Genomic DNA, 22,431 nt, shown 5'->3' on the forward strand with positions numbered 1-22,431 from the left:
CCTACACTCCTACTTTCATTTCTCACACCCATACTTACTCCAAGTTGTCTTTTCTTCATCCTACTAAAACATAGTGATCTTTCTTTGTATCTTTTAAGTCAACAACTGGCTAATAAGATAAACTAATTCCTGTTTTGGGGCAAAAAAGAGAAACAAAAAGTTTCCCTTCCATTCCCAGTATAACAAGTCCATCTCTCCTGGAGACAATGTCCAAGTTCTGATTAAGCCTGCACTGTCCAGAATTCTAGTCACTAGCCACATATGGTTATTGAGCACTTGAGATATGGCTAGTTCAGATTGAGAAGTGATGTAAGTGTAAAATACCCACTGGATTTTGAAGACTTAGAAGAATGTAAAATACCTCATTAAGAGTTTTTATTTTAATTACATGTTAAAATAATATTTTAATGTTTTGAATATAGCTAAATAAAACATATTATTCACATTCGTTTCACCCATTTCTTTTTACCTTTTACACATAGCTACTAGAAAATTTAAAGTTACATATATGGTTCACATTATATTTCTATTGACTAGTGCTTATCTAAGCAAGTAGAGAGAGATTATTGGTGAAAGTACAAGGCCAGGCATGAAACATTAGTGATGGCAAGATAGCTCATATCAATTGGACAAAAAGTGTCTTTCAGATACGGAAAATGCAAATCATACCATTTCAGCATCCTTCGAATAATACCCAAAATTAAAGTATATAATAATTTCACTAATCAACAAAGATTTCTCTATTACATTACACTGGATCTCTCTGAAGCATTAGATATACTGCTGCTTTAAACACTATCTAAGCTCCTGACTGCCATTCCAAAAATCAGTTCAAATGCTTTTAAATAACCATAATAAAAATTCTTTAAAAAAGATCTAGATGAGTATAAACTGACATAGTAGAGTCAAAATATAAACATAATTTTAAATTACAGTATAGGCATCTGATAAGAGGTTTTTTCCCCCTTAAAGCTTTCCTGCAATTGTCCAAAAGTATTTTATAGGGAGATGTTAATACAAGAAATTAATTACATAATTACCTAATGACTCTTACTTTGGGAAATTTTTTTTAAAATCGTGGTAAAATCCATATATCGAAATTCAGTTTAAAACATTTTAAAGTGTATAATTCAGAGACTTAATATATTTGCACGGTTGTACAACCACCATCACTATGTAATTCCAGAACATTTTCATCATCCCAAAAAGAAACCTCACACCCCTAAGTAGTCACTCCACATCATCTCCTTTGCCTCCCTAATCCACGGCAATCACAAATCTATTTTTTGTCTCTTGACAGCATCCTTTGATGAAAAAAATATTTTAATTTTGATGAAGTCTAACTTATTTAATTTTTCTTTCGTTGCTTGTGGTGTCAAACTTAAGAAACCACTGCAAAATCCAAGGTCATAAAGATTTGTCCCTATGTTTTCTTCTAAGAGTTTTATAGTTTAGCTCTTACATTTAGGTCCTTGATTAATTTTGAATTAAATGGTATGTATGGTATAAAGTAAGGATCCAACTTCATGCTTTTTTGGGGGGGGGGGGGCAGCTGGTCGTTACAGGGATCCAAACCCTTGAGCATGGTGTTAGCACCATGCTCTACTGAAGTGAGCTATCAGGCCAGTCCTCAAACTTTCATATGTGGCTATCGAGTTGTTCCAGCATCATTTGTTGAAAAAACTGTTCTTTCCTCCATTTAACTGTCTTGGCACTCTTGTCAAAAATCAATTGACCATATATGTATGGGTTTATTTCTGGATTCTCAATACAAATTCATTGATCTTATGATTTAATTACTGTAGCTTCATAGTAAGTTTTAAAATTGAAAAGTATGAGTATTTCAACTTTATTCTTCTATTTCAAGATTATTTTGGCTATTTACAGCCTCCTGTAATTTCATATAAATTTTAGGATCACCTTGTCCATTTCTACAGAAATGGTAATTGGAATTTTTATAGGGATTGCATTGAATCTGTAGATTACCTCAGGGAGTATTGACATCCTAACAATATTAAGTCTTCCAATCCATGAACACAAGATGTCCTTCCATTTATTTACTTCTCTAACTTATTGCAACAATGCTTTGTGGTTTTCAGTCCACAAGTCTTCCATCTATCTCCTTGTTTAAATTTATTCCTAAGTATTTAAATCTTCCTGATGTTATTATAAGTGGAATTGTTTTCTTAATTTCCTTTTCAGATTGTTCATTGTTAGTGTATAGAAATACAACTGATTTTTATATGTTGATTTTGTCTCTTACAACTTTATTGAACTCTTTTATTAGCTCTCAGAGTGTTTTTGTCGATTTGTTAAGATTCTCTACATATAAGATAATGACATCTATGAATAGAGATAGTTTTTCTTCCTTTCCTAGTTGGATGCCATTTTTTTTCTTTTTCTTGCCTAACTGCACTGGCTCCAGAATACGTAAATTGAAGTGGTGAACACATATTCCTGCCTCATTCTTGATCTTAGAGGGAAAGATTTCAGCCTCTTATCATTAAATATGTAATTAACTATGGGTTTTTCATGGATGCTTTTTATCAGGATGAGGATGTTTCATTCCCAATTTTTTTAGTGTTTTCATCACAAGATGATATTGAATTTTGTCAAATACTTTTTCTGCATCAACTGAGATGATCATGTGGTTCTTATCCTTTGTTCTGTTGATGTGGTATATTACATTAAATGATTTTCATATACTTTTATCATAAAAGGGTACTGAATTTTGTCAAATGCTTTTTCAGCATATATTGAGATGATCACGTGGTATCTTTCCTTCATTCTGTTAATGCAGTGCATTGCACTGATCAGTTTTCATCTGTTGAACCATTCTTGCATTCCAGGAATAAATCCCACTTGGTCAGAGTATATAATACTTTTAATATGCTGCTGGATTCAGTTTGCTTTTATTTTGTTTTGGCCCTCTTCAAATATTCTCTCTGCCCGCCTCTCTCTCTCTTCTCTGTGACTCCCATTGTACATAGGTTGGTATGCTGAATAGTGTCCCACAGTTCTCTTAGAACACGTTCCTTTTTCTTCATTCCTTTATTTTATCCTGCTCCTCAGACTGGGTAATCTCAATTAATCTAAATCAAGTTCACTGATTCTTTCTTCTGCCTTTTCAAATCTGCTGCTAAACCCCTATAGTAAATTCTTCATTTCAGTTATACTTTTCAATTCTAGAATTTCCATTTAGTTCCTTTTTTTTATTTCTTTCTCTTTATTGATATTCTCTTGTAGAGAGATATCATTCTCATGGTTTCCTTTATCTCTTTGAGCATATTTAAAATACTTGACAAAGTCTTTGTCTATTAAGTCCAAAGTCTAGGTTTCCTTAGGGGCAGTTTCTATTTATTTATTCTCTTTTTTTTTCTTGTGTTTGGGCCATATTTCTTTGTTTCTTTGTATGGCTTGTTATTTTTTTGTTGAAAACGGGAAATTCTGAATATTATATTCTGGCCCCTGTAGAAATCAGATTTTCTCTACTCCTTAAGATTTGTTGTTGCTGCTTATTGTAATTGTCTATCTCATGACTTTTCTAAACCAATTTTATAAAATCTGTACTTTTTGTCATATACGATCAGTGAAGTTTGTGCTCTTTTAGCTTAGTGATCCTTAAGCACTTGGAACCAAAAACAAACAAACACAAAAACAAAAGTCTTTGCAGATGGGCTCTGTATGTGTGCTGCAGCACACCTTCAACATTCAGCCAACCCATTTACAATTCTGCCTTAGCCTTCAGTTCCCACTTGCGCAGAACATGAAGGTTAGTCAGATGTGAGAGCCATCTCAAGTCTTTTCTGAGCATGTGCCCAGCTCTGGTGTGGGGCCTTTGAGATTCCCAGGAATATGTGGGAACTTTTCAAAGCTTATATTCCCCAAACCGTCTCATTCCCCAGCCTTTACTCATAGGCTTTCTGGTTTGTCTATTGTTTGTCCCACCTGTTGTCACCTGCCCCAGGCAACATCAGCTAATGCATTTGCCTTTAAATGTTTTCAGTAAATGTCCCCCAGTGTAGTTATGTCAGTCCTGGGAGAGTTTTCTGCTAGCTAAAATAGAGGCAAGCTCTTTGATCTGCTCCTTCAGAGAGCCAGCAGATGGATCAAAATAAACAACCACAGTTCTTTGAGAATAAGGTACATTCTGCTTCCTCAGGTACTAGAAACCTATACCTGGCATGTGCACTGTTGTCTTCTAGACTACCATTGAGCTAGGGAGTGGGGGATGAGGTCAGGTAAGTTAAAACACTATAAAGTTCTCTTATAGAAAGTCAGGTGGTGTTTCCCTGATTAAGCATTCACCAAGTTACTTTAAACTTTTAATCCCAAGGTTTCAATAAAGTTGATTCTGACAGTTTTGCCAGTCTATTTGCTGCTTTTGGAGTTTCCTACTCTGCCATTTTTGTCCCAGCATGAGAAGGTCTTCTTGATAAGGGTAATATATCTACTGGGGAGATTTCAGGGAACAACTCTAAATTCACATTATCCAGAAGCATTCCTTTATTAACACTGACTGGGACTATATATTTAGTCTTAGTATTTATTTAATCTGTACAAGATTAATATTTATTAATCTCTTCTAAAGAAAGAAAAGATATTAATAGAAACTGCAGTTGAGGAAACCTAAACTTTAGACTTAATATACAAAGACTTTAATATTAAATATTACGTTGACATGATTTTACAAATTATCTTCAGATAAAGGTGATATAAAGAACTATTGGGGCCGGCCCGTGGCTCACTCGGGAGAGTGCGGTGCTGATAACACCAAGGCCCCGGGTTCGGATCCCATATACGGATGGCCGGTTCGCTCACTGGCTGAGCGTGGTGCTCACAACACCAAGTCAAGGGTTAAGATCCCCTTACCGGTCATCTTTTAAAAAAAATAAAAAATAAAAAAAAAATAAAGAACTATTAAAAAAAATGCTGTTAACATGAAAAAAAATAAGGTTGGCAGAGCTATGTTTTACTTATTTTGAATCCCTTTCTCATGCTTCCAAGCCCATTAGCAACTAAAATTTTCAGGACTAAATAAATGATTTAAGTAAAAAAAATTAAAACAGGTGGCATAAGTATTTTCGTACCCTTTTAACTATTAAATATTATCACCATTCTCCACTTGCATTCTCCATTTTAAAAAGTAGTTCTGGCATAATTTCTATTCAAAAGCATACATAAGTTTACAATTTCAGAAACAAAATACAGTTGTTGGTGAACACTGCAAATTTTATTTCTAGTATGCAAAAAGGGAAAGGGGACCGCTAATGACACCATGTGTCTTAGAAACAGACAAAAGGAAAGATGAAATCATTTGCCTGGGTTTCCTTCAAAACAAACTTATTTTCCACATATTTCAAACTTACTCATTGTTTAACTCTAAAGCTTGATAGGCTGCTTTGATTCGAGCTGGAGGATTTCTTTCCCTCCATGCCTTCTGCATAACTGTAGGAAAAATATTTCAAAAAGTAGATGAGATGGTAAACATATAATCTTACGCAAAATGGATGAAGAATGAACTAGGGGAGTAAACAAAGCTTTAAATAACATGTTCTTAAACATATGAAACAAGAATTTGGGTTACTAGTTCATATTAACCTTAGGAGAAATTTACAATAAATTTGGAAGTTTCATATATTTATTTTAAAATAAATATATTATTTCAGTGATTTCTTTGAATAACAACACATAAGGTTCTTAACCAAGTTAATTACATCATTATTATACATGAACATTTATATATCTAAATGCATGTTAAAATTGAGTTTGAATGGCATCAAATTACAATCAATATGAAATATTCCAGTTCTACATTTATCATTCTGAAAAAGGTCTATACAACTGCTAAAAATATACAAAAACTTAAAAACAAAGTCTTGAACCAATGATTCACTCTAGGAAGAAAGTCTAGATTTGCATTGTATAAAAAGGGCAAAAAATGGAAAAAAAAGGAATTAATTTAGAATATAGTACAACTCCGGAAAATGTAAGCCTCTACCAGGATTCAACAAAAGCCTGAGTTAGGATTTCTCTGGAATAACAATATCAGTTTTGCTACCATTACTGTACCAAAATAAAGATTTCACACTGTTTCTTTAAAATTAAACAAACAAACAAAGTAGAATTATGAAACTATCTGGCCTATTTCAAGTTTGATAAGAAAAACAGAGAACGTATGAGTGTTGCTTTTGGAACTAAACCCACAACTGTTCAGAAAGAATAATGTGGAAAATGTTTGAGTTTTCCTTTGGAAACAAAATATTAGTCTTGGCTTAGAAAAGGAGACAATATATTCCACTAGTGTAAAAAAATACATTTCTCATATCAAACATGTCACCAACTAGCTGACAGCTAATGCTTCCTGAACTTGACAAAATTATACAAGTCAGCATCCATCTGATACAAACCAGGTTAAGAACATCATTCTGCTGAAATAGTCAAATATTATATAAAAATAAAGTACAGTATTAGACTTGTGATTTTTGGTGATGGGGCTCTCCTTATAAGTTATATGATATTTACAGGTCAAATTTTGATGCTGAATCTTTATAAAAATTTTAAATGGTTATTTGGTATTCGTGTGTGTGTGTGTGTGTGTGTGTGTGTGTGTGTGTGTGTGTGTGTGTGTGTGTGTGTGTGTGTGTGTGTGTGTGTGTGTGTGTGTGTGTGTGTGTGTGTGTGTGTGTGTGTGTGTGTGTGTGTGTGTGTGTGTGTGTGTGTGTGTGTGTGTGTGTGTGTGTGTGTGTGTGTGTTTTAAAGATGACCAGTGCCACAGGCTGGCCCAGTATTCTAGTATATTAAGAACATATCATAATTAATTTAACCAATTCCCTTTTGATGGATAATAAAGTTACGCCCAATTTTCTGCTAATATAAAAACATTGTCATAACAATCTTTCAGTAGTTATCTTTGCATATTTGACCAAATATTTCCTTTCTAGAAGTAAAACAGTTGGTTAAAATGTATGCATCTTTTAAAAGATTTTGCACATATATTTCCAAACTCCTCTCAATAAGACTGTATTAATTTACAACTTCAGGCAGTAGGAGAGTGGCTATTTCCCTATTTCCTTACCAACATAGCATTATCAATCTTTACTAATTTAATACATGAAAACTATCTAATTTTCATTTGTATTTTTTTTATTTCTAGTGAGCTCATCTAATCCACCTTTAAGCATTTTTTCCAGTTCTTGCATTTTCAAATGTTCTTTCCAGCCTTTCAAGATTAGTCTTCACAACCACAGCAGTCCTAAGCCTAAGGGCAAAGGGGTAATAAAGTAGAGGAAGAAAAATGTGTATTTTTTTCCTAAAATAAGGATTAAGAAAAATTTAAAACAAAATGCTGATTTAGTATCCAATTGTTTTCTTTAAGAGTTCTTGATAGGCTTAAAAAAGAGTTAACAGAAGCAGTTAGCAATTCACTTAAATTTATATATTTTCCAAGTTAAATAATATTCTAATATGCTAACAAGCAAAAGAGAGACCAGGAGTAATCCTAAGGTCAGGAGTCACAAACAGAAACGCCTACAAGGGCCAGGAAGGAAACATAAATGAGTAAACTAAAAGCACATGCACTGTCTAAAGGAGAGAGCCACAACTCAACTCTAGCTTATTACCGCCAAGTAAAAATACAGATCCAATTTTGCCATATTTTCCAACTTTCAAAAAGCGTAACCCTGGATTTTAATGTAAAATAAATGTTGAAAATGAAAATAAATACAGAAATCCAAAAAACACTATTGGCTGGCCCTTGAGGATAGATATATTTATCTGCCTTAGATAAACAAATCAATAGGATGACAGCAAAATCTAATTTAGTTATTACTGATGACAATAAGAGAAATTTGCCATATCATACATACATACACACTTGTTTTTTCTGAATATAAAACTACTTATGTAAATCATTACTTTATTTGAGTGTCTGAAAAAGATCAATATGGAACCAAAAGTCCATTTCTGAATTATCATTCACAGATAGAGGCTGTCCTTGAATTCAGTCTTTAGCTGGAGTTATGTGTACCTATAGAAGTACGTGAAACTTTGCAAGGACCAAAATTGGATGCATGGTTTTAAGAGAATATAAGCCTAAAGCTTCAACTTTATATAACTCTTTCCTATAACTGGTCTACTTAAAGAATATTACTCTGATTGGTCTATGCATCACACTGATTTTCCTTCCTACCTAAATACAATCACCCACCCCCTACCCCCAAAGATATAGTTCCTTCTCCTATTTTACAGAAGAAACACTTACTTCTTCCCCATCTTGAATCTTTCCAAGGTGCATTGCCATAGACTATAAAAATCTACACCTGCCAAAGAGACCATTCAAAGTTTGGGTTTGGGGCAGCCATTTTTAATCAAGGTACCCTATAATAGGAAAACCTGTCCTTATTTCTTTTAATAGTGGAGGTTGGCATTAGAAATAGAATGTTCTGGTTCTGGATTTCTGAATTCAAGTATAGAGTGTGGAAGGAGTGATAATTTTTATCAGTTTCATTCACACCCCTTCCCACTTACTATCAAAGAATACATTGCTCTTAAGGGAAGGTCCCCTCACAACAAAGGGCAAAAGGGGCATTTGTAAGGAAGTGGAGCCTTATTTTGGCCAAGTAATATGGTCTAGGCAAAGCTCCAAGATGTATTCATCTTTCTATCTCAGAATCTGAATTCAGAAGAGAGATGATTCTCATGGGGATATATGTTAGCACATTCACTTGAACTAAAAAATGAAGTCAGACTTCTCGGTCAGAAAGTAAGTCTGATTCGGTTGAAAGAATTAATGATGAGGATTCACACAGTCACTTAAGTTATATAGAGGACATTTTCCAAAGTTTAAAGAAATAAATATGTAGCTCTAAGGATTTGACAAATATATAATTAAAGCACATAATAACATTTAGAACCTATGGTCAAATAAAATTTAAATTAAAAAAACTGATATAAAAATTTTTTATTGTGGGCAAATATGCAAATGTGATAAGACTAGCATAAAATTATTACCTTACAATAAAATTATATAGGGGTGTAGAATAGATATGTGTTCAAGAAGAAAAGACTTACCTAAAGTGACTACTGTTAAAGAGCAATTGTTCATGTATTTTCCTTTTTTTTTTTCTGGTGGCTGGCTGATATGGGGATCCAAACCCTTGACTTTGGTGTTGTCAGCACCATGCTCACCCAGATGAGCTAACCAACCAGCCATTGTTCATGTGTTTTTCAATGGATAATGTGAGTATCAAATCATTTGATTACATTACACTATTTTAAATATAAGGTACACTACACTTTATATTCATTTTTAAATGTGTATGTTTTATAATATGTCAAAAATTACATTCTTAATGATTATTTAACCTTATGATGTCAATGTAAAAACGTGCACAGGGACACACAGTTTTTCAAAATTCTGTTAGGAGATATCTGAAAAAAATGTTTTAAGACCACAGCTTTAGTGGATAGCCATGGCTGCTATTTGTAAACCCTGCCAATGTTTGCAATTATGTCTGGGAGAGGGAAGTGAGGCCTAATTTCCAGAGTCACCTCAATCCTTAAGTTAATATACAATACTGATATTCTACTGCTGTTATTTCCCCAACACCTACACTTTTGCCATAAAGCAATTTTTTTCTCCTTTATTTGCAATTAAACCATTTGATGTAAACATACCAAAGATCATTGAGTTTCCTGCTACCATCCACCCTTAACCTATTTATCAAGCAAAGATATATCACAATGAATTCATTTCAATGCCAGGAAACTGTCTATTTTTAAGACCCTTATTGGTCATTTTCTTCTGTCTATCAAGTGGTAAGAAGAAGCTGTGATAGTGTAGTGGTTAACAGCCTGGCTTGAGTTTGAAACCCAGCTTTATCATTCGTTAGCTTGTGACTTAGGGAATGTTACTTGATCATCCCTTGCCTTGGTTCCTTTATTTTTAAAATGGGGCTGATAATAGTATCTACCTCATAAAGTGATTGGGAAGGTTAAATTAGTACATTTCTATAAATTGTTTAGTACAGTTTCTGGCACGTAGTAAGTGCTACACATATGTTCGCTGTTATTTTAAGTAAGTAAAACTACTTAAGACATCTGTAACATCTTGGTCATTCATTCATTCATACTTTCATCAAAGAATAAATATTATTTACAGTATGTCAGGCAATGTGCTAGATGATAGGATTTGAAGATGAAGAGAAAATAGACCCTGCTCTCCAAAGTTTCATACTCTGTTAGAGAAGACAAATATAAACAATGTGATAACATTAACAAATAAGTGTTTGGGGTTGAATAAATTAACAAACATTACTTTATAGAAGTTTGGACTAAGTCCTGTAAAACTGCAGAGTAGAAAATGTTTAGTTTCGACAGGAGATCCCAGAGAAGGTGTCCTAGAGAATGTGACTTTTAATTTGGATATTGAAGGATAAAAAGTAATTCATCAGATAGATAAGGAGGATGAGGGCATTCAAAGTCGAAGAAAAGTTGTGATAAATATTCCTGTCCTTATGCCATACACTTATGAGTCTTAATATTCTCTTCTATAGAGAAGAGCTTACAGAGAACTAAACTATGATCTACTATTTTGTATGCATCTCTAACTTATTATATATAGAACAAAATATACCCCATTTTCTCTACATACCAGTCCCCAGTATTTACGCATTGTCTTATCCTTTTTATCTACATGAAAAGAAAACACAGGTATTCATCTCCTAGATCACAAGAGGGTACGCTATTTTCTGCATAAGCTGTATCTGAATTGTTTTATAAGTAATAAAAGAAGCATAAAATATTTCAAATTCTTTATAAGAAGGAAAGCAAGTATATCAACCTAGTTTATAATCATAATTTGTTTTAATTTAATCTGAGTTTCCTTTTTTTTTGACAGCTGGCCGGTACAGGGAACAAACCCTGTATCTTGTGTTATCAGCACCACGTTCTAACCAACAAGCAACTGGCCAACCTAATATGAGTTTCTTATCAACAATGCAAATAACTGTATATTATAATAACTCTAAAAAACTTTTAAAATAATTTTCATGATCACTGTTTACACCATGAACAGATATGACACGTACCTGTGTCTGAAGGACGTAAAAAGTCTGTGTCACAGGTGAAAAAGGTTTGATGGTCCTGAGCTGACAAGTTCATGTCATAGTATGTAAGTGGCTCTTTACCAGTCACCCAAGTGTATCTTTACCAAAACAGAAGAAAATATTTAAATTGGAAGTGAGAGAGCATCTGTCTGCTACAACAGACACTATTTATTTCCAAAAATAAACTGCTACAAATTCTATTTAGGAATGTTTTTAAAGCTTATTATAGTCAGTAAAACACATGAGATAATCTACATAAACTACTTAGAGTATGATAATAAAATATCAAAAGCCAAACAGAAAAATAATAGATTATTCAATAAACAGTGCTTTGACAATTAGATTTGAAGGAATAAAACAATTTGAGTTAGATATATCTTATTATATATACTTAAATAATTTCTCAGTTAGTTAGAATTAAATATTAAAAGTAAAACTAGAAGAAACTAGAAGAAAACACAGGTGAATGTTTACTAGATGTCAAGATGGTAAAGGGCTTTCAAAGCATAAAAACAAATAGAAACTTTTTCCAGATTAAACTTTCAAACCACCCCCAAACCCACAACAAATTAATAGTAAGCTAACAAACTAGCTGATAAATACATTTTTAAACATCAAATCTCATTAGAAATTAACAAATAACAAATTAAAATAACTAAGTTTTACTTTTCACCTATCAAATTGACAAAGACTTATTACTAAGGGTGAAGTGGGATATTCACACATATATTGCTGGTATAAATGTGAATTGGTATTTGCATTTCTCTTTCCAGAAATCAATCAGGTAATATCTATCAAGAGTTTTAAAAACAGTCACACCTAGCTGGGGCATGGGTACATGTAGTTCCATTATACGATTCTTTCTACTTTTGTTTATTTTTGGAAATTTCCATAGTAATAACTAAAAAAAAGATTAAAGGGAAGGAAAAAAATTGTTCATACCCTTTGGTTCAGTATTCCCACTGCTACAAATCAACCATAAGGAAATAACAATAGATGTGGCTAAATATTTATCCCTCTAGTATAAATGTTAACACTAAAATAATAATCTTAGTGACCCAGATAAAGGGGATATAGGTAAGGTATGGTATCTCCATATAACAGAATATAGTACAACCATTAAAAAATCATTTTTGAAGAAATTTATGTTTTCAAGAAATTTTGTGGAAAATTCACATAACATTATGTTAGAAAAAAGTAGGATGTAAAACTGTATATACATTATGATGTTTGAGTTTTGTTTCTACATATGTACAGAGAAGAGAAAATGGATGCAAATACTCTAAAATACTTAGTGGTAAGAAAAGGTGATTTTTTATCTCTGTATTTTTCAATTTTCTACAATGAATATGCAAATTTTTACAATCAGAAAAAAATAAGCATTTTAAAAACACATTGTAAGTGTTATTTTTAGTTATTTAATAGTATAAATTGCCTTGCTAAGGTTTTTAGCTGCTTTGTAAGAAATTATCATGAAGAAAAATGAAAATCTTGTTCACTTATCAAAGTTTTGCTATGCATTCTAAAAATTAAAAAAGTTAACAATCCACATTATTCCAAAAATGACTTAAAAGAGTTAAAAATATAATGTACAATATCAATAATATAAATTAGAAGTAAAACAAAAGATTCAATAAAAGGAAAATAAGGATTGGGACACAAAATGGAGCCTAGAATGAAGCTAACATATGGAATGTATACCAGAGAGTTCTATACACTTGCTATAGGTTGGCTACAATGTGGCCGTAAGCTTTCTAGAACCACACAATGGTTATCAATTAAAGACTTTTACATTAAGACAAACTAATCATTCAAGAGAAGTATCAGTATTCCTGACACTAAGAAATTTTAAGATTTTCATGAAGTAGACACTATATAATATAAAAAGGAATAGTTTCAGTAACTTTTTAATAAACACAGTAAGAGGTTTAATGACCTGTTTCTTGAAGAATCCCTTAATACAGTCTAATAGTATCTCTCATAAGAGCCTAGCTTTCACTTCCCAGGATGTCATTATCCTACATTATCAAGTGCTTAAGCACAGGGATTATTGCTTAGTCATTTTTCTATCTCCATCATTTGCATAGTGCCCATACACAGTAAATACAAAATGTTTCTCGTTCAATAAATTAAATAACATGTTCCTGTCTACCTCCAGGTAAAACACAGTTGTCCTCAAAATAAAAGCAAAGTATCTTTGGTTGTAAGTTTCAAAAGATGTTTTCTCATTTATGGTAAAAACTGGAAGAGAGATGGACACAATAGTGTAGATAGGAAATGGCAATATAAAATCAGTATGAAAATACTGTACCCTGTACTCTTGCACAAATGAAGAGCACATTCTTGTTCAGATTGATATTTTCCAGTGAGTCCTCAAATAAATTTTGAAATTGAGCACACATGCAAAGGAATATGCTGACACGTATAATTTTTTTCTTAATCTCACGAATTCTTTGCAAAAGGCTTTCTGCCATAAACCGGAGCCTAATATGTACTTATTATGTATCACAAACATATGGTTTGAAGCAATGCTTCTCATCATTATAAAAGTAAACATAGTCAAGATGTTTTCAACTAAACATTGGGCTAATCATTCTAACTTATTATATATCAGTATCTCCAATTAGAAGAGCTGTGATATATTTATAAAAACAAATGTTGCCATAATACTTTCACTCTAAGATCAATGCCATACTTATACTGAAAGAAAAATGGAATACCTCCTGTATTCTGCTCCTCTGAAAAGGCTTAGAGGATTTCTCCATACCTTGCATTCTGAAGAACAAGGGGGAAAAGGGGAATAATGAGACAGTTTAATCAAATGCAGTTAAATGTTCATTTAACCAATATTTGTTATCTGCCCACTGTATGCTAAGCACAGTGCTAGCCACAGATGGTACAAAGATAAAGTGTGGATCACCATTGCTCTTAAGAAGCACAGAATTAAATCTCGTCATTCCCTTATTTCTTTCTCCATAGAGTTTGGTTCATAATACAATTATAGCTCTCCCCACAGTAAAATGTGATTATGTGTCTGGTTTTCAGTTTCCCCTTTAAAATATGATCTCTTAAAACTTTGTTCATTTTTATATTCCTGGAATACAAAACGAACACAGCATCTGGAACTGACTTGTTTAACTGGATTAAATATAGCATTAGAATTAGTCATGTAAACAATGGCCTAAACTGTGTGATAAGTGCTATAGTAGCAGTATGTTTTGTTCCAAGCGAAAAAAAGGACGTGATTAATTTTGCTCTGGGGAAACCAGGGAAGGCTTCAGAAAGGAGATGACATTCAAACTGATATTGAATCACTGTAAAAGATGAGTAGAAAGTTGCCAGATGAGGAATACTCCAAGCAGAGGAAGTATCAAAACCACACAGCATGGTTAGGCTACAGTACAGAGTAGGGGTGAGAGGGAGAGCTGTAAACGAGGACAGAAAATAGACTGGGGGAAATTGGTGAAGGAGCTTATATACCATATTAAGGAGTTTAGATATTATCCTTACTCAATCAGAAGCCATCAAAGTTTTATAAGCAGAAAAATAACAGATAGCAGATCTGTGTTTAGATCTGCAATTCTCAAAATATGATTCATGGAACTGCAAAGTAACAACTCTTTGCATAATAAATTCTAAGACATTATTTGCCTTTTTAACTGTGTTGCCTTGAACTCAGTTGCATGACCCCGAGAGTGAGGGCTTTCTTAAATTTTGTGGCCCAGACTCCTCATTTGTTTACCCTAGTCTTACAAAGTTGAACTGGTGATGAAATATCGATGGTGGGTAAAACTGCTAATACTTTACTGTGACTCAAGGCAGTGACACTAAATTGTGCTAGCAGTCATTGGATTCTTCACCCCCATATCCTTGCAGTAAAAATGAGGCAAATTCCTTTTAAACGTTATACCAGGTTTAATGATTGTCTTCAGTAAAAGCAGTTGTTTTGTGAGCTGAACTGGCCACTTTTGTCGTGGAACAGTGCTTTTACTTGAAAGAGCCACAGACAGACAAACTTATTAGTCCGAGAGGTATCTATCAGACATTTTCTTAAAAATGAACAAAGTGAGTTTGTCAACTTTAAGGAAGAAAACTAACAGTACTTACTGCCAATGATAAAATGTGAGCTTTCAAGTGTACAGAATTTTAAGAATTTTGAAAAATCTGTATCTGCTACTGTGAGCCTGGCTCACCATCCATGAGATTGGTGGTGATATTAACAAATGTGATTTTTTAAATATTATGCAATAAAATGTATCAACATTTAAGATATGCATAACTCAGTGAACAAGTATTTTCCAAATTACCAATGCATGATGTTGTAAAATTAGGCATAAGTAAAAAACCCATTCAAAACGCAAGATACACCAATGGATTTTAACACAACAGAATGTGCCAAGTTCAGATTCCAAACTGCAACGAAACTTCCAGAAAGTTTTGGTGTAGTATCGAAAAAATATCCACAATTTTCTAAGAATGCTATTAAAATACTCCTCCCTTTTCCAAGTACATACCTGTGTAAACCAGATTTTTTTCATAAATGAGATTATTTCAATGTTTGTAGAAAAATAAAATTAAAAGAAAATACGAATCTTTCCATGAACCTTTTGAAGTACCGTCATACTTCAATCAAAACAACTTATCACGTGGCTCACTTGGGAGAGCGTGGTGCTGATAAAACCAAGGCCAAGGGTTCGGATCCCTATATAGGGATGGCCGGTTAGCTCACTTGGAAGAGCATGGTGCTGACAACACCAAGTCAAGGGTTAAGATTCTCTTACCAGTCATCTTTTAAGAAACAAACAAACAAAAAAACTTATCACAACAAACAATGCAGAAGCAGACAGGAGAATAAGCTGTCTTCTATTAAAAATGCTAGGCATTAAAGAGATTTAAACAAATGTAAAATAATGCCAGTCTTCTGACTAAACTTTTTCTAATTTTGGGAAATAAAATTATTTTTCATAATACATATATTAGTTAGCTTGGACTGCTATAACAAAATACCATAGACTGCATGGCATAAAAAACAGAATATATTTTCTCACAGTTCTGGAAGCTAGAAGTCTGAGATCAGGGTGCCAGCATGATTGAGTTCTGGCTAGCAAATGGCTGTCTTCTCACTGTGTTCTCACACGGCAGGAAGAGAGCTCTGGTGGTTCTTCCTCTTCTTATAAGGGTATCTATTCTATCAGATAAGGGTTCCACTCTTATTCAACTTTAATCACCTCCTTGAAGGCCATATCTCCAATACAGTCACATGGGAAATTAGGGATTCAAAATGTGAATTTGGGGGATATAATTCAGTCCATAGCATTCAAATGTCCTTCTTTTATACCAACTACATTAATTCTATACCAACAGCCCCAAAAAGTCTGAACTCATTTCATCATCAACTCTAAAACCTAAAGTCCAAAGTATCATCTAAATATTATTGGAATCAAACATGGGTGAGACTCAAGGTGCAATTCATCTTTAGACTAAATTCCTCTCCAGATGTGAACATATGAAAACACACAAATTATGTGCTTCCAGTACACAAATAGTGAACAGGCATAGGATAGACATTTCCATGCCAAAAGGGAGAAATCAGAAAGAAGGAAGGGGTGATGGTCCCAAGCAAGACCAAAACCCAGCAAGGCAAATTCCATTAGATCTTAAACTTGAGAATATTTCTCATACTCTGCCATGTGGCTCTTTGTGAGGATGGCTCAGCTTATGAGGCACTGGGCAGTCATCCTAAGCCCCAGATATTACAAAGGTAGCCCCACCCTTTGAAACCAAAGAGAAAACAGCCTTGCCTCCTGGGTCTATGCTGAGAGTGGCAGGCCTCTGGTCACTCATTCTTCCCTTTATTTGAGATCAGTACACATTTGCAGCTGAATAGTTCTATGGTTTGGTCCTGTATAATCCAAGAAGTCCGACAGTCTTCCTTCATTCTTTTCTTCTTTCTCTATCCCTTTTAGTTCAAACTGGCAGTGTCTTTGTTGGCAGAAACCCATGTCTTCTCCTGGCTTCTGCTTATATGGCTGATTAAGTACATGAGTTGCACACATGATCTCCAACAGTTGTTTGGCCACACCCTTAGTGTTCTCTTCAGAATAAGTTTTCTCATTTTTTACAACATGAATAGGCTGAGAATTTTCCAAATTTTCAGATTCTAGTTCCTTTTTGCTTATCAGTTTCTCCTTTGATTCATTTCTCTCCTTTCACATTTCACTATAAGCAGTCAGGAGGAACCAAGTTGCTCCTTCAACACTTTGCTTAGAAATCTCCTCAGATAGATAGATAGATAGATAGATAGATAGATAGATAGATAGATAGATAGATAGATAGATAGATAGATAGATAATAGATAGATAGATAGATAGATAATAGATAGATAGATAGAATAGATAGATAGATAGATAGATAGATAGATAGATAGATGATAGATAGATAGATTGATTTTAAAAAAGAAATCTCCTGATAAATTTCAGTGCTGTCAAGTTCAACCTTCCAAAAATGTTACAACACAGTTCAGCCAAGTTCTTTTCCACTTCATAATAAGGATTGCCTTTCTTCCACTTTCCAATAACATGTTTCTCATTTCCATTTCAGACCTCACCAAAGTTGCCCTTAATGTCCACATTTCTAACATGCACTTAAAAACTCTTCCAGCCTCTACCCATTAAAAGCCACTTCTCCACATATTTTGATATTTGTTACAGCAGCACAAAATATCATACACTGGGTGATTTAAACAACAGAAATTTACTTTCTCACAGTCTTGAGCTTAGAAGTCCAAGATCAAAGTACTAGCATGGTTGGATTCTGGTGAGGGTTCTCTTCCTGGCTTGCAGATGGCAGCCTTATTGCTGTGTCCTCGCATGACAAAGAGAGACAGTGATCTCTCTCTTCCTCTTCTTATAAAGCCACCAATCCTTTCAAATTAGGACTTACCCTTATGACATCATTTAAACTTAATTAACTCCTAAAAGTCCTATCTCCAGTTACATTGGAGGTTAGAGTTTCAACATATGGATTCTAGGAGACACAATTTTGTCTATAGCAATATGTTTAAATGTAATGGGTTTATTACTATTTTAAAAATAATAAATATTTTACATTTTTTTCTCTTTAACTTCTAAGATGATAAATATTGATGAATGTAATCCATACATAAACAAAGGGTCTTTGAGGTCCTCAATAATTTTTAAGAATGTAAAGTATTCCTGAGTTCAAAAAGTTTGAGGACCATTACAACACCAAGGTCAAGAGTTCATATCCCCATACCAGCCAGCTGCAAAAAAAAAAGAAAAAGAAAAAAATTTTTGAGAACCACTTTTTTTACATAAGGAGAAAGAATGTAATAGAAGGAAAAGTAGCAGAGGAAGGGAAACCAGTTAGGATATCACTGCATTAGTCTAGGAAAGAGATGTTAAGGGCCTAGATATGGGGCAATAAATGATGAAATAAAAGAAGGTAGGATGGAGTCAATATAATTTTTGAGGGGGAATGAAAAAATCGTATATGTTTATGAGTGGTAATATTATAGAATGAGATCAAGTTATTCAGGGAAAAAAGTTGAACAAAAGTAGACTATGACTCACTTTTGAGGTTCAAATCAAGCATCTCCTCTGTGAAACATCTTATGGCCCTCCTTCCAAGAATAACTTTCCACTCTTTCTTTTCTGTCACCACAATATCTTACACAGTAGCAAACCATTTTGCTGTCAACTTACTTACATGTCTACATCCTCTACCAAGCTGGAATGTTTTTGTTTTTTTGTTTTTTTGTTGGCTGGCCAGTATAGGAATAGAACCCTTGACCTTGGTGTTATCAGCATAGCACCACACTCTAACTAAGTGAGCTAAACACCCAGCCTCAAGCTGGAATATTCATAAGGTAATCTTCACTCTCATATGAATGGTATATTCCGTCTTACAATAGGAAGTAAAATCATGCAATGCATTATTGTTATAATTATTTGTATACTGAACTCTGAGCTTCTTGAGGACAGACCTGTGTCATATTTATCATAGTATGTCTTGTTCTTAGGAGTTTTTTAATTATATTATGAAAGGGGAAAAAGAAGGAGGAAGAAAATTACCATTATTCCTTCCTGTACTCTTGAATGACTGCCAACCCCATCCCTACTATTCCTGGTCATTCTTCAGGATTCCACTTAAATAGTACTTCCTCAGGGACTTTGCCTGGTCATATCTAAAAAGTGCCAGCAATTGCATTCAGGTCATATTTTTCTACTAACCTAACATAACTCTAGTGGTTAGGTTTATTGAACAAATGAGACATTATGGGAATCTTATGGAATTAACTCATTTGTATTATTATTGCATGATTATTACCTATACCAAATGAAAGGAACAATAATCCAAAATATCATTAATATTTGGCTTTGAAAATTTTGCTTTCCTAATTACATATCATTATTAATATTTACTTTCTATTACTAGATACATATAGAGGAAGAGTCTTCAAGTAAAGTATGACAATGGAATATCCATAGATAAAGAATTGAGATTTTGATGCTTTTGTAAGTATTTTGAAAAGAAAAGGTATTTTTTTCTATTTTGCTCTGTTGGCAGAGATGGCTAGTTATCTCTGATCTCTCCTTTATAAGTAATAAGATCCCCTGATTATTTACTAGCCATAAATATCATATCATATATATTTATGAGATATATTATAAGATCCCCTAGTTTACTGGCTATAACATGCACGCACACACACAATGAGAAAATGATTACAATTTTTAGCTTCCCTTATGGCTAGTAGTGGCCATTTGGCAAAGGTCTGACCAGTGGGAAGTGAGTTGAAAAAGTATGCAACACTTCTGGGAAGTGTCCTTGGCTGCTGTGGGGTGGGGTAAGGGGGAAGGAATGTCTTCCTGGCTTTTTCTCCTTCCTGCTCATTGGAATATGGATATGATGGCTGAAGCCAGGGCAACTGTCTTGGACTACAAAGGTAAACACTGCATTTAGAGATGGCAGGCTAACAAAATAGAATGGGTCTGGGTCTCTGATGATCATTATTCTCTATACCAGCCATGGATTACCTATATTTACGTGAAAGACAAACTTTTCTCTGTGTCTTAGTCCATTTGCACTGCTATAACAAAATACCATAAACTGGACAGTTTACATAACAATAGAAGTTTATTTCTCATAGCACTGTAGGCTAGGAAGACCATGATCAAGGTGCAGGCAGATTCAGTGTCTGATAAGGGCCTGCTTTATGGTGTATAGATGACGCCTTCTTGCTGTTTTCTCACATGGTAGAAGGGGCAAGCAGCTCTCTGGAGTCTCTTTTATAAAGGCGCTAATCCCATTCATGAGGGGTCTGCCCTCATAACCTAATTAGCTCCCGAAGGCCCCACTTCCTAAAACCATCATATTAGTAATTAGATTTCAACATATGAATTTGGCGGAGGTGGGACACACAAACATTTAAACCACAGTGCTCTGTTGTTTCAAGTTTTCTATCTTACACAGCCAAACTCAAACTTAACTACACAGCTCTGAAAACACATTAAGAAAAGAAGTCACCTGACAAATTCTGTCTGCTGGTTTCACTTTCTCTGTTGCTGGAAGGAGAACCTGGCTCTGAAATGCTGCTCTCTGTTCCTCCCATCAATGGTCGCAAATGGTTTACAGATACTTGCTCAATAAAAGATGTGCCGTGCTTATGGAAGTACCACCATTCAAAAATCTATGACAAACAGAAAACATCCTTCACTTAAAATAGAATTAATCAGCAGATATAAGAGCTCAAATTAAAACATTTTCTCAAGATATTCCTTTTCAATTCAGCATTTTAAATGCCCCTTCCTCCCCCCCTCCAAAAAAAACACCACCCAAACACAAGATTCCCCATTAACAGATGCCACGTAAAGGTGAAATACCTTTTTTATAGTTCTGTCATGAAATCTAGACAAGCTTAGACAAAACTATGCATTTGTAATAAAGCACTAAAAAACAGTAAGTGTTTAATCTGTAAATAATTTAACGCTGTTATGTTACATCATCATTTTATTCTATCTTAGCATAATTAAAAACAGTTTTAAAACAATGAGCATAGTGGATTAAGCACTAGACTAGGATCAAAGTGCCCATGTTTGACTCTCAGATAAACAAGTTTATTAAATGTGTGCTTTGGGCAAGTCACTTAATCTCTAATATCTCAAGCCCTCAGTGTCTTCATCTATTAAGTGTAGTTAACAAGAATTATAAGAAAGGGCTTTCTGAACCAAAAAGTACTACTCCAATATTTGGCAATATTATTAATGTAGGTTAAGAGTCAGGTTGGAAAAAAAAAAAAAAGAAGAGTGAGGTTGATTCCCATATTAAACCAGTTAAAAATCAGGGTATTCACATCCTTCTGTTTCCATGGTTTATCACTGTTACAAAAAGTGGAACCAAAAGAAGCTCTCTGTGCTGAATTAGCAGAAATTTTCATATAAGTACCGCGCGCTAACCGATTGCGCCACTGGAGCTTCTGAATTAGCAGAAATTTTCGTATTTGGACACTCCAACCTTCCCAATTCCCTTTGCCTGGTTCCTTTCTGTTTCAGCTTAAATGACATTTCCTCAGGCAACTTTTCCTGATTCCACAGAACAGAACTGGGTAGCTGCATTATGCATTTCCATTGGATCTTGTGTTTACCTTTCAGAGTCATCTTTTCACTTGTAATAACTATTGCTATTCCTCACACCCCCAAGCACACTTGCAGCACAGCTAGTTTCCTCATTTCCTTCAGGTCTTACTAAAAGAATCACCATTTCAGTTTGACCCTCCCTTGCCACCCTGGCTAAAATTTCAACCTTTTACTCTGACACTTTACATGCCCTTCTCTGCCCTTCTTCATTTTCTTTCCTTAGCACTTATCACTAACAATAAGAACACACAATTTGTTTTACTTATTTATCTTTTATTATTTTATCTATCCCCCTACTATAATGTAAACTCCATAAGGACAGGGATTTTTGTTTTGTTTTGTTTTGTTCACTGCTATAAGCCCAGTACCTAGAAAGAGTATGACACCCAGTAAACACTCAATAAAAAATTGTCAAATGAATGAATTAATGCCCATAATCACCTTCTATGCTAAATTCTCAGAGGCCACAATCTGTGTTTGTCTGCTTACCATGTATCCTAAACATCTAGAACAATATCTGACACATAAAACGCTCTCTATAAATATTTGTTGAATGAATAAATCAGAGACTTTCATTTTAAAATTGTTCATTTGAACAATTTTAAGTAGTTTTCTGTTTTGACTGTAAAATTACTTTATTATCTTCCTCCTCTTGTTTATAGATC

General features: G+C 33.9%; 1 protein-coding gene across 2 annotated transcripts in view; it reads right to left on the bottom strand.

Moving 5' to 3' along the window:
• Nucleotides 1-22,431, bottom strand: part of ST7L (suppression of tumorigenicity 7 like) — a 65,403-nt gene that overhangs the window by 37,056 nt on the left and 5,916 nt on the right. For both annotated transcript variants that reach the window (XM_063104347.1, XM_063104345.1), the window contains 4 exons: nucleotides 20,658-20,820; nucleotides 13,829-13,883; nucleotides 11,091-11,206; nucleotides 5,370-5,448 (listed from right to left, as the gene is read on the bottom strand). In XM_063104347.1, the coding sequence (XP_062960417.1) occupies nucleotides 5,370-5,448; nucleotides 11,091-11,206; nucleotides 13,829-13,883; nucleotides 20,658-20,742 (335 nt within the window). In that variant the 5' untranslated portion in view covers nucleotides 20,743-20,820. The remainder of the gene's footprint in view (nucleotides 1-5,369; nucleotides 5,449-11,090; nucleotides 11,207-13,828; nucleotides 13,884-20,657; nucleotides 20,821-22,431) is intronic.

The sequence above is a fragment of the Cynocephalus volans genome, chromosome 8 (assembly GCF_027409185.1).
Source record: "Cynocephalus volans isolate mCynVol1 chromosome 8, mCynVol1.pri, whole genome shotgun sequence".
NCBI classification, from domain to species: domain Eukaryota; kingdom Metazoa; phylum Chordata; class Mammalia; order Dermoptera; family Cynocephalidae; genus Cynocephalus; species Cynocephalus volans.